Raw genomic sequence first — 16,473 nt, 5'->3', positions numbered from 1 at the left:
TAGTCTCTATTGTAGTGGGTATGGAGTCTCTTTGAAACTTATTTGCCTGAAGAGTTCATTCTGTAAATCGAAACACAATTTTAACATTGGGTTTGCAAACTACTCTTCTTTATTTTTTTAACCTTTTATGGATATTAGATGGAACACCATAATGAAGGGAGGAAATGTTACTCACTTGTTATGTTATCTAAATTAATTTTCTAACGGGCACAGCTACTCTAAGGAGTTTCCCGCCGCGAGCACAGGGGTACAGAGCACAACACAACTAAACAAAGAGATGAGTTTTTAGCAATTTAAAAAAAAACACAGGATCTTCAATATTACGAAGCGCAAGTGGCAAAGCGTTCCAGGCCTGGGCTGCCAAAACAGCAAGAGAAGAGCCACCCAGCCTGTGCCGATGAAAGCGGGGAACCTTTGCCAAGCAGAGAACACAGGAGCGTAACAGTCTCCCCAGAACATAAAAAGAGAATAGTTTCTGGAAGTAAGATGGCCCAAGGCCATGTAGGGCACAATGGGCAATAGTAATAGATTTAAATTTCACCCGGGCCACCATAGGAAGCCAATGAAGGGAGCAGAGATAGCCTTGCATGCTACTCCTTGAAGAGATCTCTCCCAAGAGCCGTGCCGCCGCATTTTGCACCACTTGAAGCTTGTTAAGAGAGTATGCAGGAATACCCACATAAAGTGCATTAGCGTAATCAAGGGAGAGAATGACCGTGCGGACTACTGTCTCTTTTCGCGCCTGTGGGAGAAGTGGAAGAAATTTTCTCAAGTTTGTAATCCCAGGTCCTGAGTATGTGGGCTACAGATTTTTTTAACTGGAAATTCTATGGTGGTATATTGCATATGGTCCAAAAAACAAATTGACATCCTGCTAGAAATGATGAGATAGTGCATATTTTAAATTGAGAAACCATTTCATGCTTTTCTTTATAGCAAACTATACTTTTGATGTCTCGTGGCGTTAACTGCGCGAAGCGCGGTCTCGCCAGAGACCTATTGTTAGCGACTCTGCTTTCCAGGAGACAAGACTGGCCACGCGCACGCAAACACGCGTTCCATTGAGCAGCTTATGGTTCCCTTCCAATGCGTGCTTAGAGAGACAGTGCTTCACTTTGTTTAAGTTTCGTTTTTACTGCTGTCCAGATGGCTCTGGAGTGCGCGGTTAGAGCGACAGTGTTGCCACCTTTCATTTTCTTTGCACTCACGCAGAGACATACACATACGCACACGCACACACACACTAGCGCACATACACGCACGAGCGCACAGAGACACACACCCCCGCCGCACACACACAAGAGCGCGCGTGCACACACACGAGCGCACGCACACACACCAGTGCACAGAGACACCCCCCTCCCCCGCCGCCACCCCCCACTTCAACTAAGCCCCACTCACCTCACTTCGGACTTCAGCCGCCACCGCGGGGCTCTACCTCGGGCATGGGAGGCCGGCGTCACCACTGCTCCACTGGCCGGGCACTCCGTGGGCGCGGGCTTCCAGCAGAAACGGAAATCCCGCCCCACGGCAGGTTTCGGCAGTGCACGCGCACGTCTATTCCTGCTTCCGCTCATTCCGCTCTCTCGCCCTGGGGTCGCATATCTGGTATGGGTTTTACCTTTTTTTTACAATAGCGATCTTTATTTATTTATTTATTTATTTATTAGTTTTTGTAAAGCGCGTAGTAACTCCGAAGAGCATCCCAGCGCTGATCTGCTTCCCCAGAGGTTTTAGCCACTAGTAGGGTTAGATTTGAGGGAAAAGGAAGGTCTTCAAGGTCCTTCTGAGCTGGAGATAGTTAGGTTCTGTCCTGAGTTTTCGGGGTAACTGGTTCCATCGTTTTGCCGTGTGGACCGAAGAGCGACGGCCACCGGTCTTGGCTTTTCTCACTCTAGGGACTGCAATAAGATTTTCTGCATTGGATCGAAGATCCCTCTCTGCTTTGTAAGGGATTAAAAGTTCTTTCAGAAGAGGGGGACCGTTGTTGTTGAGTGTTTTATGGGCCAAGCAGAGGGATTTGAACAAGACCCTTTCTCTGATTGGAAGCCAGTGGAGAGAGTTGAGGGCCGGCCTGGCGGAGGATCTTCCAGGTGTGCCCGTAAGAAATCGGGCAGCGGCGTTTTGGACTTTCTGTAGTAAGTTCAAGGTGCCTTCAGGGGCTCCCAGGTATATAGCGTTACAGTAGTCTAATCTTGCCAGGATTAGACCCTGTATGAGGAGCCTCCTTGCGGTCTCTGGGAGCAGGGGAAAGATTTTCCTGCAGGCTCTAAGTAGTCCGAAGCATGTCCCTGCAGTTCTCTTTGCCTGGGTTTTAAAACTCATGTCTTTCTCAATCCACACACCAAGGCTCTTTACCTCTTCCTTGGGTGTGGGAGGGTCCCCTAGGCACCTGGGCCAGAGATGGGGTGGTAGAGAGGGCCCATTGTGGCCCATCAGGAGTTGTTATTGTTATTGTTATTTATGTAATGCGAATTTGTATAGCGCAAACTTTACCCGAAGGTGTTGCTCGTTATTACTGGTTTGGCCCCAGAACAGCCTGATAGGGGGACATCTTTTTCCGACTGCTGAACACTTTGTACGTTGTGGGCTGAACTCTCCTCCCGACCCGTGTGATGCTTCCCGAGGGCTCCTGCTGCGGGGCAACAGGTGGAAGAGAGCCCGTGAGAGTGAAGCGGGGTCCGGCCTGTACTGCATGGATCCTCTCCCGAGCTTAGACTTAAACATGCAGGTGAGGCAGCAAAGTCTTTACATTGAGAAACTTCACTGCATTTATCCAGCGAGGTTGCCCCCAGTAAAAAGAAGGAAGCACCGTAACAGCTGTGAGCCCGTGCCTAAGGTGCATCATCAGAGATGTGTGAATAATAACAGCTGTGAGCCCGTGCCTAAGGTGCATCATCAGAGCTGTGTGAATAATAACTGCGTCAGCCCCGTGCGTGAGGTGCATCATCAGAGCTGTGTGAATAATAACAGCTGTGAGCACGTGCCTAAGGTGCATCATCAGAGCTGTGAGCCCGTGCCTGAGGTGCATCATCAAAGCTGTGTAAATAATAAATACGTCAGCCCCGTGCGTGAGTTGCATCATCAGAGCTGTGTAAATAACGACTGTGAGCCCATGCGAAAGGTGCATCATCAGAGCTAAGTGAACAATAACAGCTGTGAGCCCGTGCCTGAAGTGCACCATCAGAGCTATGTGAATAATAACTGCGGCAGCCCCGTGCGTGAGGTGCATCATCCACATTGCTCAGGTCACTCAAATTCCTGCACTCTCTACCACACTGCTTTCAAAAACAGCATACTCTTGCACACACTCTCACTGCTCACCAATTCAAAGCTTGCTAAAAATGTTATGCACCGCATTGTCATACACAATGCCAATAATTCAAACTTTAATGCTGCGAGACCTATTGCATTGTAAATGCTTGTTTAAGTGTGCTTTCAACCTAATGTACAATTTGACATGTATGTAGCTTTTCTGCCCTCTCGTACTTGGACTCTAAAGATTGGCTCTCCAATCAAAGCCGGTCTTCCCTGCTTCAATTCACCAAACAGTAGTCCTACTAATATTGATAGCCCTACTGTAGAAAAGGAGCTTAAGGAGCCAAGGTGGGTAATAATTACTACATGGACTATTACCAGCATCTCTTGCAAAAGGGAGTGGGAGGACTGGGAAACTTATGTGGTACCTGTGCACACTGAATGCTTGATAGAAACGTGGTCACTTAACTTTATTGAGCAGGATGGTTTTGTAGCTTTTAATTCCTCTGTCACCACTTTGAGGAGCGGTAGGCCTAAGAAGGGGGGGTGGGGTCTGGTGACCATTGTTTCCACAAGCCCAGACCCACGAAATAAGAAGAACCTTCTACTGCTCCCTTATTATCAGCTCGTCTCTTTCATGCCTCGCATCAATTTGGACATTATAGCTCTACATTTCACAACAGTGTCTTTGATTCATCACATGGAAGTGGTTAATGCACTTGAAATAGATTTGGAAAATTATATTGACCAGAATTCTTTTATAATTTGGGCAGGGAACCTCAATATATCAGAATTTCATATTATGTCTAAACAAGTGTGGGGAACCATGATTTTGAGGGAAACACCTTAGTACACTTTCTACACAGTTCATATGATTTAGCGCTCAAAAATTTGACGTTGAAATTAAATCTGAAGATAGTCAAATTTGGAGGTACTAGTAGTGACCACCACCACTTAACTACATTCACTGGGAGAGGCACTGGTAGTAATATTGACCACAATCTCATTTCAGATTCCAATAAAGGAATCAACCTAGATCGACGAGTAGGGACTAACTGTATTAGCGACCACAACCCAGTGATCCCACATATGAATCTCAATCTCCCAAAGACCCCAGATTCAGGGCAAATCGTTAATATTGCCCCTGTAGGTCGGAACAGTGTTAGGATTAAATGGGCTGGTGTTAATCCAGCTGGTTTTTATAAAGAATTTGGTGGAAAAGAACTTGGACCAATAGCTAATTGGGTTGGAGCCTGAAACTTATTTTATGGAGACAAGGGATGGCCACAAATCTAATTCCATTATTCAGAGGATTTCTTAAGGTATTCCAATAAATAAAATGGAGAGCATGTGTTGGGAGTCTGCTAAAAAGGGAACCAGTAGACCTTTCTAAGGTTACAGTGGGTCAGTATAGAGTATGGCATAAGCAGTCAGGATGTAAACTGTACCATATGATAGTTAACAATGTACAGCACAGGTATTTTAACTCGCTTCCACCTTCTTATTTTCCATTATTTGACTGAATTTCCACAAAATGAGAGCTGGGGTACAATTACTAAGAAATGTCCCTGTGATAACCGGTCAGAACTGTCCACTCAGCACATTACAGTTTTTGTACATTTTATCTGATCCTCCGGAAATCCCATCTTAAACCATTAGTTTTACAAGAAATATTTATCATTAGGTGAGTATTTCATTTTTGCATGAATTAGGAGATGCAAGAGTATGTTATAGGGTTGCCCTATTTCTCTCTAGCGTAATTCGCATTAGAGCGTCCTTAAATGATTCCGGAAACCTGAAAACCTAATAAGGTTAAGAGTGTGAATTTTAACCCCTTGTTTCGTTTATGGGTGATTCACTATTAAATGTAAATAGTGTCAGTAGAATTGAAATTTTGAGCTATTGGTTATTATTTGATTTGGTGTATTAATGCATGATTCTTTTTAATCATGTTTTACGTTTTATTTTATCTGCTTTGGCACTGTGTGAATTCTGGGTTTAGAAGATCAATTAAAGATTTTTTAAAATAATTTATTGTTATATTTGCGCTTTTATGTCTCAGAGTATTCGTGCTGATTAAACTTTTCTGACTGACTTGTAGTTAGTCAAGCTGGTAAAAGAGAAGAAGGTAGTATATGGTGCCTTTTCTTTAGCAAGTTGTCTGTTGATTTGGCTCAACTGAAAAACTTTTTTTTTATTGGGATCTTTTAAATGCAATAAGATTTACTACATTTTAGGAGTATCACAGACAATCCCACTGTGGGGAACGTGGAGGGTAGTTGATATTATAATAAATGAATGAACCATATATAGTCAATAGCAAAATTTGTAAGTGACATCAATCAGAAAACATAACAGATCTTAGAATAAACCAAGAAGGTTACTGTGGGCAAATATCATTTACAGCCCTAGCACTTAGATATAGGCATCAATAAGTAATAGCTGTAATATAGAAGCAGATAATCTAAGACCCAGAGGCAAAACGCACCTGCTCTTTCACCCTTTAAAGTGTCCCAGACATTACAGTTGAAATCATCATAACCAGCTAACAAAAGACGTCCACTTTTGGAGAAGGCTACTGAAGTGATTCCACAGATGATATTGTCATGCGAATACATCATTAGTTCTTGGTCTGCACGAAGGTCAAACAATCGACAAGTGGCATCATCAGATCCAGTGGCAAATGCATGTCCATTGGGGAAAAACTACAAAAGAATAAAGATTGACATTATTATATTTGTTATGTAGTACATGATTGTCTTTGTGATGTTGTACTTTAGCACCATGTACATACAGAGAATTTCAGAGGGAATCATTCAAAAACACTTGTGTTTTCCCAAATAAACTAATTAGCCTAAGAAAAGATACTGATTTCAAAAGAAGCAAAATAGGATTTCATAACTTAGGTACCTGAGCTCCACACTGTTTATAATCTAAATGAAAATCTACTTCCCCTGCTTGTATATGTAATTCTGAAGAAGTTGGAAGCATGATGTCCTGCACTACACAATCAGGCATCATCTCTAGTGGGGTAAAGAAGAAAATGGATAGAAGACTTTGTAATGAAAAGGGCAGTACCAAGAATTGAAGGGCACACATTTCTTACATTTAATAGTCCTTCTAAGTACATTTTTAGCTTTCACAATATCTTCGCTTGATGCTGGTGTCTATCTTACCACCTTCCTTAAACCCTTGAACGCTGTTGACGTGCTAGACACATCCTTAGAACTGTTTCTCGGGTGCTACTACTGGCGATTTCTTTGTTGCTGTAGGGAGTGGCCTAACTTGGGGGAGGGAGACCCTACGAGGCAGAAAACCAATAGACTCCAGGGAATACGTTTCTGTGTGTTGAAGAGTTGATCCTGGGGTGAGGGTCGCTCCCCTATGGGGTGCAAATTTTTGGCCTTCAGTTTGTGTTCCTCTTGGAGGCGGATCAGATATTTTTGAGGACTGATCTGCCCCAAAGGCAGGCTTCACTGTGTTTTATAATGTTAACTGTTTTATTTCTTATCATTATTTGCATTTGTAAACGTATTTTTTTCGCTGTTGTTGTACTGCAAAGCTTTTGATTTTCTTTGGTGGTGAATCCTGCTTTCAGTTTCGGAATTGGTAGATCTCAACTTTGTGTAGCTGCATGTGTTTGTACATAGCATATTTAGATTATGTTTTATTGTGGTTCAAATTCACGTTTGGATTTGTACAAGACCTATAATGTGTTGTCTTGGGTAATTTTTTGTTTTGATTTCTAGTGGGATATCTTTGCTGCTTGCGGTGTCTGTGTACAGTAGGGGCAGTTGATTCACAGTCTAGCTGCTTGTGGCAAGCAAGAGGTAATGACGCCAAAACCTCCTGTGATTCTGGGCAAATCACTTAATCTTCCCGTGCCTAAAATGAATGTGTGTCCTCATGTAACGTAACTGGTGCTATGTAAAGCGCTCTGATACCCGATTCGGTTTGGGTCTAGTTCGCGCTATATAAAACTCTGCAACAACAAGAACAACAACATTGTATTGATCATTCCTTTCCAGATAGTTATATTTCTATAGTTGTATTTACTGTTTGATACAGGCACAGTTTGTTGAGTTCTAATTTGAAGCAGTGTTTACAGTGGTCTATTTTCTTTTGGGTGACGGTTTTATTAGTAAGAATTAGGATTGCCATAGGCCGACCACTTAGCGCCTGCTTTTTGATTCTGACTTCGAACACGGCTCTGAGCCGGACTCTACATCTGAAGCAGAGGACCAATGGTTCTGGCAATGAGTTTTCTGTTCGAGAGTAATTATCTTAGGATGAAGCCAGTATTAGTACTGATGAAGTGCCTCATTTACAGGAGAACATTGATGTGCCTGTAGTGGTAAAGTATACAAAAAAAGTGATGGGTGGAATGCTTGAATTAATCTCAGCCACTGGTAGTTATTTGGGGTGCATCCAAGTCCATCATTCATTTGCACACATGCCATCTCAGCTTGGACTCCGCTACATGCATATAAGTCTTGACCCTGTTCCAATGGGAACAGTCCAGCACAAACTGCTCAGCCAGGCCCTCTCTAAACTTGAACAAAGCAACCCAGGACCAGTTTTGCCCTAGTTATTGGCTCATCAGCTGGGTATGAAACAAGTTACTTACCTGTAACTTTAGTTCTCCAGTATTGGTAACTTTCATAGATTCCCATTGCTTGTATCATTCCCCGTCGTCGGAATGGGAGCCTCGGTAATAATATATATATATATATACCTAGGTAAATACACCCTAATAGGTGTAAAAAAGGTAAAAAATTAGGCCTAGGCCTCATTATCTTTTGCAGCCTATTGCTGTCATTATGTAAAAGGACCCAAAGTCCCCTTAGCAACCAATCAGATCAGCCTCACCCTGTAGAACCTTCCTGAGAAAGCTCAGAGCCTCAGATTTTCGTAGCCGTTGCTTTGCCACATAATCACCTAGCCCTAAAGTGAGCTTTCCCAGGGGAGGCGGGTGGGCGCATGGGAATCTATGAAAGTTACCAATACTGGAGAACTAAAGTTACAGGTAAGTAACTTGTTTCTTACTCCAGTATTGGAACTTTCATAGATTCCCATTGCTTGTATCAGAGTAGATAGCAGTTAGCATACCTCAAACATTTCGTGCACAGTTACAGAATCATTATAAACTAATGACATCACAGATTATAACAACCATAAAGCAGTAACAAAGCATAATAAACGAAATGTTTGAAAAAACAGGAGGAGGGAAGAGAGGAAAGCTCACCTCTTATTGGAAGAGATTTCTCAGGACTGCCTGTCCTACAGCCGAATCCTCCTTTGCAGCCGCCTCCAGGCAGTAATGTCTCGTGAAGGAGTGCGTACTGCTCCAGGTGGCTGCTCTGCAAATGTCCTTTATGGATACTCCAGCAAACAGCGCCGCTGATGCTGAGACTGACCTTGTGGAATGTGCCTTCACCTGTCCTTGTAAAGGTTTGCCTGCCGCCTGGTGGCAGAACCGGATCGCACTAGTTATCCATCTAGATATCCCTTGTTTTGACAAAGGAAATCCTTTCCTTGGGGCTCCGAAAGCCACAAACAGTTGGGGTGTCTTTCGAAATCCAGCTGTGCGTTGTAGATAGAATTTCAAACATCTCTGAACGTCCAGAGAATGAAGTGTCCTCTCAGCCTGGGTTGAAGGCCGAGGAAATAAAGATTTCAAAATCACTGGCTCGTTAAGATGAAAGTCCGTCGGTACCTTCGGAATGAACTTGGGGTTCATCCGTAGGATAACTGTATCATTCTTGAACTGTAAGAAGGGTTCTTTGATGGTTAAAGCCTGAAGCTCTCCTACTCTCCTTGCAGAGGTGAGTGCCAAAAGAAGCGCCACTTTCCATGATAGGAACTTCAGGTCCGCTTTATGTACTGGCTCAAATGGCGGTCTCATTAGCTGGGCCAGGACCACATTCAAGTGCCACACCGGAGGTGGGGGCCTAACTGGCGGGAAAACTCTAAACAGTCCTTTCAAGAATTGTTTGATTACTCTCGCTGATAATAGAGAGGGACCCGATCTTGTTCTCCTATACCTGGAAATAGCTGCCAAGTGGACCTTGATAGAAGCATGAGCCAGACCTGCTTGTGCCAATGAAAGAATATAAGGTAAAAGTTGATGCGGAGCTGACGAGAAAGGATGTACTTTCTCCCTCTGACACCACAAATGGAACCTCTTCCATTTCGCTCTATATGTCTTATTAGTGCTAGGGGCTCGTGCCTGTGCCAAGATGGTCCTGCATTCTTCTGGGATGTTTAAATCCTTAAACTCTCTGTATTCAGGAGCCAAGCCGCCAACTGAAGCGAGCTCGGGTTCGGGTGAAGAACTTGGCCATTGTACATAGAGAGCAGTGTCAGTTTGGGTTGCAGATGAATGGGCGGTGTCTCTGATAGAAGAAGCAGCTCCGTGTACCAAAATTGGCGAGCCCAGGCAGGCGCTATTAGTATCATCCTGCACCTGTCCATCTTGAGTTTCTTGAGGACTCGAGGAATTAGGGGAAATGGCGGAAAGGCGTAAACAAACGCGCCTGACCAGGACATCGAAAGGGCATTCCCCAGTGACCCTCGATGGTGTTCCCTGCTTGCGTAACACCGGCATTTCTTGTTCCCCGATGTTGCAAACAGGTCGATCGCTGGGGTCCCCCAACGGGAGAAGATGTCCTTGATCACTGCGTCCTCCAATTCCCACTCGTGCGAGACTGCTCTCAGGCGGCTTATTTATTTATTTATTTATTTAGGAGATTTGTAGAGCGCATGGCTGCCCGAGAGCGTCCCAGCGCTGACAGAATCCACCAAGATCTCCAAAGAAAGGGCCGGAGAGAGCGAGGGATCAAGGGAACAGCCATGTCTTCAGGGATTTGCGGAACGCTAAAAGATTAGGTTGAGCCCGGAGGGCCGGTGGAAGAGTGTTCCACAACTTGGATGCCTGGACTGAGAATTGTCGACCTCCGGAACGTGATTTTTTGAACTTGGGTATTTTGGTCAGGTGGGCATTGGTAGAGCGTAGGGTTCTGGTTGTCGTGTGGGGGGATACGAGATTTTTGAGAACCGGAGGGGCTTTTCCGTGCAGAATTTTATGGGTTAGGCACATGGCCTTGAAATGCACCCTCTGTTCCACCGGGAGCCAATGCAGTTCTTTAAGTGCAGGCTTGGCAGAGCAGCGTTTTTTGGTGCCAGTGAGGATTCTGGCAGCCGCATTTTGCACCACCTGAAGCTTAGAGATGACTTTCTTTGGGGATCCGAGATATAAGGCATTGCCGTAGTCCAATCTGGACAGTATAAGGCCCTGGATGACCAGTTTTCTGGACTGGAATGGTAGGAGTGGAAGAATTTTGCGAGTGGAGCGGAGCAAGCCAAAGCAAGTTCCTGCGGTTTTTTTGGCCTGGGTACTGAGAGTAAGTTTGTCGTCTAACCAAATCCCCAAACTTTTAATATCAGTTTTGGGGATTGGTGGTGGGCCCATGCTGGGCGGCCATAGAGACTCCGGGCGAAAAAGGGACTGGTTGCCTAGTACCATAAGCTCCGTTTTTTCCCCATTGAGCTTTAAATGGGAGTTGCTCATCCAGCTGACTATGTTCTCCAGGCAGGAGTACAGATCGATGGAAGGGGGTTCTGACTGGCTCAGAGAAACGACCAGCTGTGTGTCGTCCGCGTAGGTCAGGAGTTTAATGCCGTAGGGGACGACGATTTGTTCCAGAGGTGCCATGTATACGTTGAAGAGTGTCGGGCTCAAAGAGGAGCCCTGGGTCACTCCGCAACGTATCGGGGTTTCCTTAGAGGTGCAGTCTCCATCTGCCACCTGAAAGGAGCGGTTGTGGAGGAAGGATTTTAGCCACTTAAGGGCTGTCCCGGTGATGGCAAGGTTTCCTAGGCGTTGGGCAAGGATGTTGTGGTTGACGGTGTCGAATGCTGCACTGAGGTCCAGGAGGATCACTGCCACTGATCCTCCTGCATCGATGACTTTCCTGGATTCTTCGACTACCGCCACCATTGCTGTTTCTGTCCCTTGGCCCGGGCGGAAGCCCGTTTGAGAGACTTTTAGCAGCTCGTTGGACTCCAGATAGTGTGAAAGCTGGGAGTTTATGTGTTTTTCCGCCAGTTTACTGATGCCTGGGAGGAGAGATATAGGTCTGAAGTTGGTCAGATTGTCCGGATCAAGGTTAGGTTTTTTTATGAGTGCCTTCACCACCGCTTTTTTCCAATTTGTGGGCACTGTTCCAGATTCAAAAGAGGTATTAAGTAAGTTGGTTAAAAGGGGCAGGATAATCGGGGCTACCTGCTTAAGATGTCTTATCGGGGCTGGATCATGGGGCGATCCGCTTTTGAGGGCTTGTAGTATAGAGCCAAGAGTTTCCGCATTGATGGGTTGGAATGTGCTAAGTTCAACACCGTTGCTCTGATGTAGGGAGATGGGAAGGGGGGAGGGGCCTAAGGGGGAGAGTGGTGGAAGATGTTTGAGTATAGTTTGGATTTTGGAGTCAAAAAAGTTGGCTAACTCGTTACAGTGTTCTATTGTAGGGTCTCGAGCAGCTGGGGGAGTGGGGGGTTTTAGAAGTTTTTTCAAAGTGAGAAACGTCTCCCTCGACGAGTTTGCTGCCTGGCTGATTTTCTCGCTGTAAAAAGAGATTTGTGCGTTTTTCAGAGCTTTTTTATAGTTGAGAATCATCAGTCTGTAGTTGTTCTTACTGATATGATTGAAGTCTTTTCTCCAGACTCTTTCTGCTCTCTTGCAGGCTTTCTTTAGAAGGCGTATTTCTTGGGTAAACCATGGAGAGGTGGCTTTTGTCCTTGGTTTATGATGAGGTTTTTTTGGGAGGGCTAGGTCTAAAGAGTTGGTAATCCAGGATGAAAATTCCCTGTCTGCGAGGTCGATGGTTGAGCTGAGGGTGGGGACTGTATCCTCGAGGGCTTGTTTCCATCTCGCAACGTCTAGTTTTGCCCAGGGTCTGGATGGTCTGCCGGGGGCTTGATTTTGCGGCGGTTTGGAGTAAATGTGCCAACTGAAAGGAATAAGCGTATCTGCCTTCGTGTTGCATACTCCTGGAAGGTGTTCTGCTACGAGTGTGATGTTCTGCGCTATCGCCCATTCCCACAGTATTTGGGCTTCCTGTGAAAGCAGTGGCGATCTTGTGCCTCCCTGCTTGTTGACGTAATGCATTGCGGTGGTGTTGTCCGTCCGCACCAGGATTGCTGAATCTGTAATCCTTGGGAGGAAAGCCAACATTGCCAGTCGAATAGCTCTTAGCTCCAGAACGTTGATATGTAGACGACGTTCTTCCGGAGTCCAGTGACCACTGACCTGGAGGTCTTGCATGACCGCTCCCCAACCTTGAAGAGAAGCGTCCGTGGTAATGACCTGAGGAGCCCTTGCAGCCTTGAAACTGAGTCCCACAGTGAGGTGAGATCTTTTCATCCACCATGAAACCGACCGTTTCATCCGCTGGGTTATCGTCACCCTGTCGTCGAACGAACCTTCCACTTGTCTCCACTGAAGGTCCAGCTCCTCCTGCAGGGGGCGCATTCGCAGCCTGCAATGCGGAATCAATTGAATACAGGATGAAATCGACCCTAGAAGAGATTTGTACATCCTGACCGTCATCCAGCTTCTCTTTTGGCAACGGGTGGCTGACGATATGAGTTTCATCTGTCTCTCTTCCGATGGGAAGGCTTTGCACTCCTGAGTATTGAATATCGCTCCCAAGAACTTCACCGTACTTGCAGGTTGAAGAACTGACTTTTCCTTGTTGAGTTGTAAACCCAGGTGAATAAAGAGGTTCAAGCACGTGTCCACTGCCTTTGATGCCTCTTGCAAGCTTGGGGCCTTCAGCAGCCAGTCGTCTAAGTACGGGAATACTTCCAGCGACTGTCTCCTCAGAAATGCTGCTACCGGTGCCAGCACCTTTGTGAATATCCGAGGAGCGGACTTTAATCCAAATGGGAGCACCATGAACTGGAAGTGACTCTTGCCTACTGTAAAGCGAAGGAAACGTCTGTGAGCTGGATGGATCGGGATATGAAAATAGGCATCTTCCAGGTCTAATGTTGCCATGTAGTCGCCTGGGTTCAAGAGGCGCAATATGTCCTGGAGTGAAATCATCCGAAACGATAGTTTCGTGAGATAGGTGTTGAGCTCCCTCAAGTCCAGGATAGGACGCCACTTTTGTTTTGTTTTTCGGATCAGAAAAAATCTGGAATAGAAACCTTCTCCCCTTTGTGATAGGGGAACACTCTGGATCGCCCCTTTTTGAAGCATTTGTTGAGCTTCCTCTTGAAGAAGGTTCAGATGGTTGGAAGTAGTGGCGTGGGGAGCTCTTGTAGGTGGAAAGTCCTGGAATTCTAGAGTATGCCCATTCCGGATGATATTTAATACCCACTGATCCGATGTAATCTCTTCCCAGCTGCTCAGATGTTGTGATATCCTGCCGCCCACTGGAGATCCCAGAAGCGGAGGAACAGTTGGCAGAGTCGGGAGGCCGCTATTGACGCTTGCCAGCGTCCTTGCCCTGACGCCCCTGTCGTCCACGAGCGTTCTGGCGAGAGAAAGACTGGGATTGCGACTGCCGCTGATAGTATTGATTGCCGTACTGTGGCCTGTAAGACTGCGACTGCTGTGAATATCGCTGTTGCTGATAACCTCCTCTAGGTGAAGAGAAACCTCTTCCTCGTGCTCCACGGAAGGGTGTCTTTCTATATTGCAGGTTCCCCAGAGCCCTTGCTGTCTCCATGTCCTTCTTTATACCCTGTAGGGTCTCGTCGACATGTTTCCCAAACAACATGTCCCCGTCGAAGGGCAAATCCAAAATCCTATTCTGGACCTCTGGCCGGAAGTATGTAGCTCTCAGCCATCCTTGTCGCCGAAGAACCGCTGCACTGCCTAGGGCACGGAAAGAGATGGTGGCGATGTCCATCGCGCAATCAATCATCTCTGAAGAGGAACGTTGTCCCTCTTCCAGAAGTTTCTGTGCTTCCGCCTTCTGGTCATCCGCTAGCAGATTCACATAGTGTGCCACATCACTCCACATCTGGCGGTCGTACCTTGCTAGGATCGCCAAGGCATTCGCCGCTCTGACCAGCAAGCTAGCCATTGACGAAAAACGCTTCCCAGCGTTGTCCAACCTTCTACCCTGCTTATCCGGCGGAGTCGTGAGGGTGGCCGAAGGATTCCGCGATTTCTTCTGTGCCGCCTGCGATATGACCGAGTCAGGTCTAGGTTGTCCAATCAAACAGGCGGGACTGTCATCCGGAGCTTTGTACTTTTTCTCCAAGCGCGGAAGAGTTGGAATGACCGTCGCTGGGGTCTGCATCACTTTCTTCCCTTCCTCCCATATGTGCTCCACAATGGGAATCTAGCGCACGGCCTTACGGTATGCCTCCTTGAAATCGTATAAAAAACAATCCGTAGATGTTGTAGGCATCGCTAACTTAAAACGCGCTGTGGCTCTTTCCATCAGGCTGAAGAAACCTCCTACATCAGCCGGAGGCGAGTCGACCGGGTCTGGCACTGGTGAAGCCGGATCCGGAGCTATATACTGGTTCCATTCACTCTCCTGGTCTTGATCTTGGTTTTGCCCCGTTTCATCCTCATCCGAGGTATCCACTTGGACTTGCGGAGGATATGCCCTCTCATGTTCTTCCTGTGCAGGCCGTACTGACTGTGCTGCCACCACCTGCGGTTGAACCTGTGCTTGACCTTCCACAGGTTGCGACCCTTTCTTGCTCCTATACTCCTCCAGCATCGCCCTTAAGTCTGTTAAAAGACTCATAGGCATCGTCACCATGCCCTGCTGTGGTTGGGTATCTTGGTATGCAACCTGTCTTTCTGGCCGCTGTTCCTTCTGATAATAATATTCCTCATCCAAATCCGAATCATGGTATTTCAGATTCAATTGAGATGGACTGTAAGCATCCCCATACATCTCATTTTCCTCTTCTGAGTAGTCATCTTCATCCAACAAAAGGGGTGGAGGTAATGATGGTACTTTCCTTGGAGAAGTCATATCTGGGGTTATCCTCCTCCTTCTGCTGTTTTCTGGCGCTCCTGTCGTCAACGGCGTTGAAAACAAATCCACCGTTTCCTTGTTCTGAATCGTCGTCGACGGGACCGTCGACGAGAGTCCCTTCACCGTCGACGGCATCGTCGACGGAACCATCATCGTCGCCGGGTCCACCGTCGACGGGTTCATCGTCGACGGGCTCGTCGACGGAGCTGTCGTCGTCGACGGGCTCGTCGTCCTCGTCGACGGGATCGTCGTCATCGAGATTGCCACCGTCGACGGAATAGTCATCGTCGACGGGATGGTCTTCGTCGACGTGGTGGTAACCGTCGACGTGGTCATCGTCGACGACGTCGTCGTCGATCCGGTCTTCGTCGACGGAATCGACATCGAGGTCCTCGTCGACGCTCTCGTCGTCGTCCTCGTCGTCGCTGGGTGGCTCGTTCTGGGTATAGACAGTAAATACAGTCTTGATGTTGATCCTCTGTATAAAGTCGTTTTTTGCCACAAGTGGCACAAGACCTGAAAAGGCTCTTATTTTCCTTATCAGCCATGACAAAGCTGAAAGAAATCCTCAAAGAAAAACTGTTTAAACAGTACCTCAAGTTGAAGTTAGAGCAGAGCTCTAAGGAGACTCCCTGTCACCAACGAAGCGGTAGAAAATCTGAGGCTCTGAGCTTTCTCAGGAAGGTTCTACAGGGTGAGGCTGATCTGATTGGTTGCTAAGGGGACTTTGGGTCCTTTTACATAATGACAGCAATAGGCTGCAAAAGATAATGAGGCCTAGGCCTAATTTTTTACCTTTTTTACACCTATTAGGGTGTATTTACCTAGGTATATATATATATACATTATTACCGAGGCTCCGATTCCGACGACGGGGAATGATACAAGCAATGGGAATCTATGAAAGTTCCAATACTGGAGTAAGGTTTAGTTCCAGTGACAGCGTGCAAAGGACCCACGTCTGGGAATACCCGTCCCACTCAGGGCAACGTACTAAAGTATACAAAAAGTGATGGATGGAAGGCTTGAATTAAACACAGGCAATGGTAATTACTTGGGGCCTCTAAGGCAGCATGAGCAAGCTAGATTGCAGCCAGTGGCTCGAAGGCTTCCCATTGAAAGTGCGGAAACCTGAGTTGACCATAACATGGTATAACATGTTCTGTGTGCATTTCTTTAGTGGTATTATAGGGAACATAGTTAATAC

The 16,473-nt window shown here is 46.4% G+C and overlaps 1 protein-coding gene across 2 annotated transcripts in view; it reads right to left on the bottom strand.

Moving 5' to 3' along the window:
* Positions 1–16,473, bottom strand: part of GNB4 (G protein subunit beta 4) — a 699,556-nt gene that overhangs the window by 37,390 nt on the left and 645,693 nt on the right. For both annotated transcript variants that reach the window (XM_086944371.1, XM_086944370.1), the window contains one exon: positions 5,747–5,963. In XM_086944371.1, coding sequence (XP_086800497.1) covers positions 5,747–5,963 — 217 coding nt within the window. The remainder of the gene's footprint in view (positions 1–5,746; positions 5,964–16,473) is intronic.

The sequence above is a fragment of the Lissotriton vulgaris genome, chromosome 11 (assembly GCF_964263255.1).
Source record: "Lissotriton vulgaris chromosome 11, aLisVul1.2, whole genome shotgun sequence".
Taxonomy (NCBI): Eukaryota; Metazoa; Chordata; class Amphibia; order Caudata; family Salamandridae; genus Lissotriton; species Lissotriton vulgaris.
This window is presented reverse-complemented; position numbering and strand designations above follow the sequence as displayed.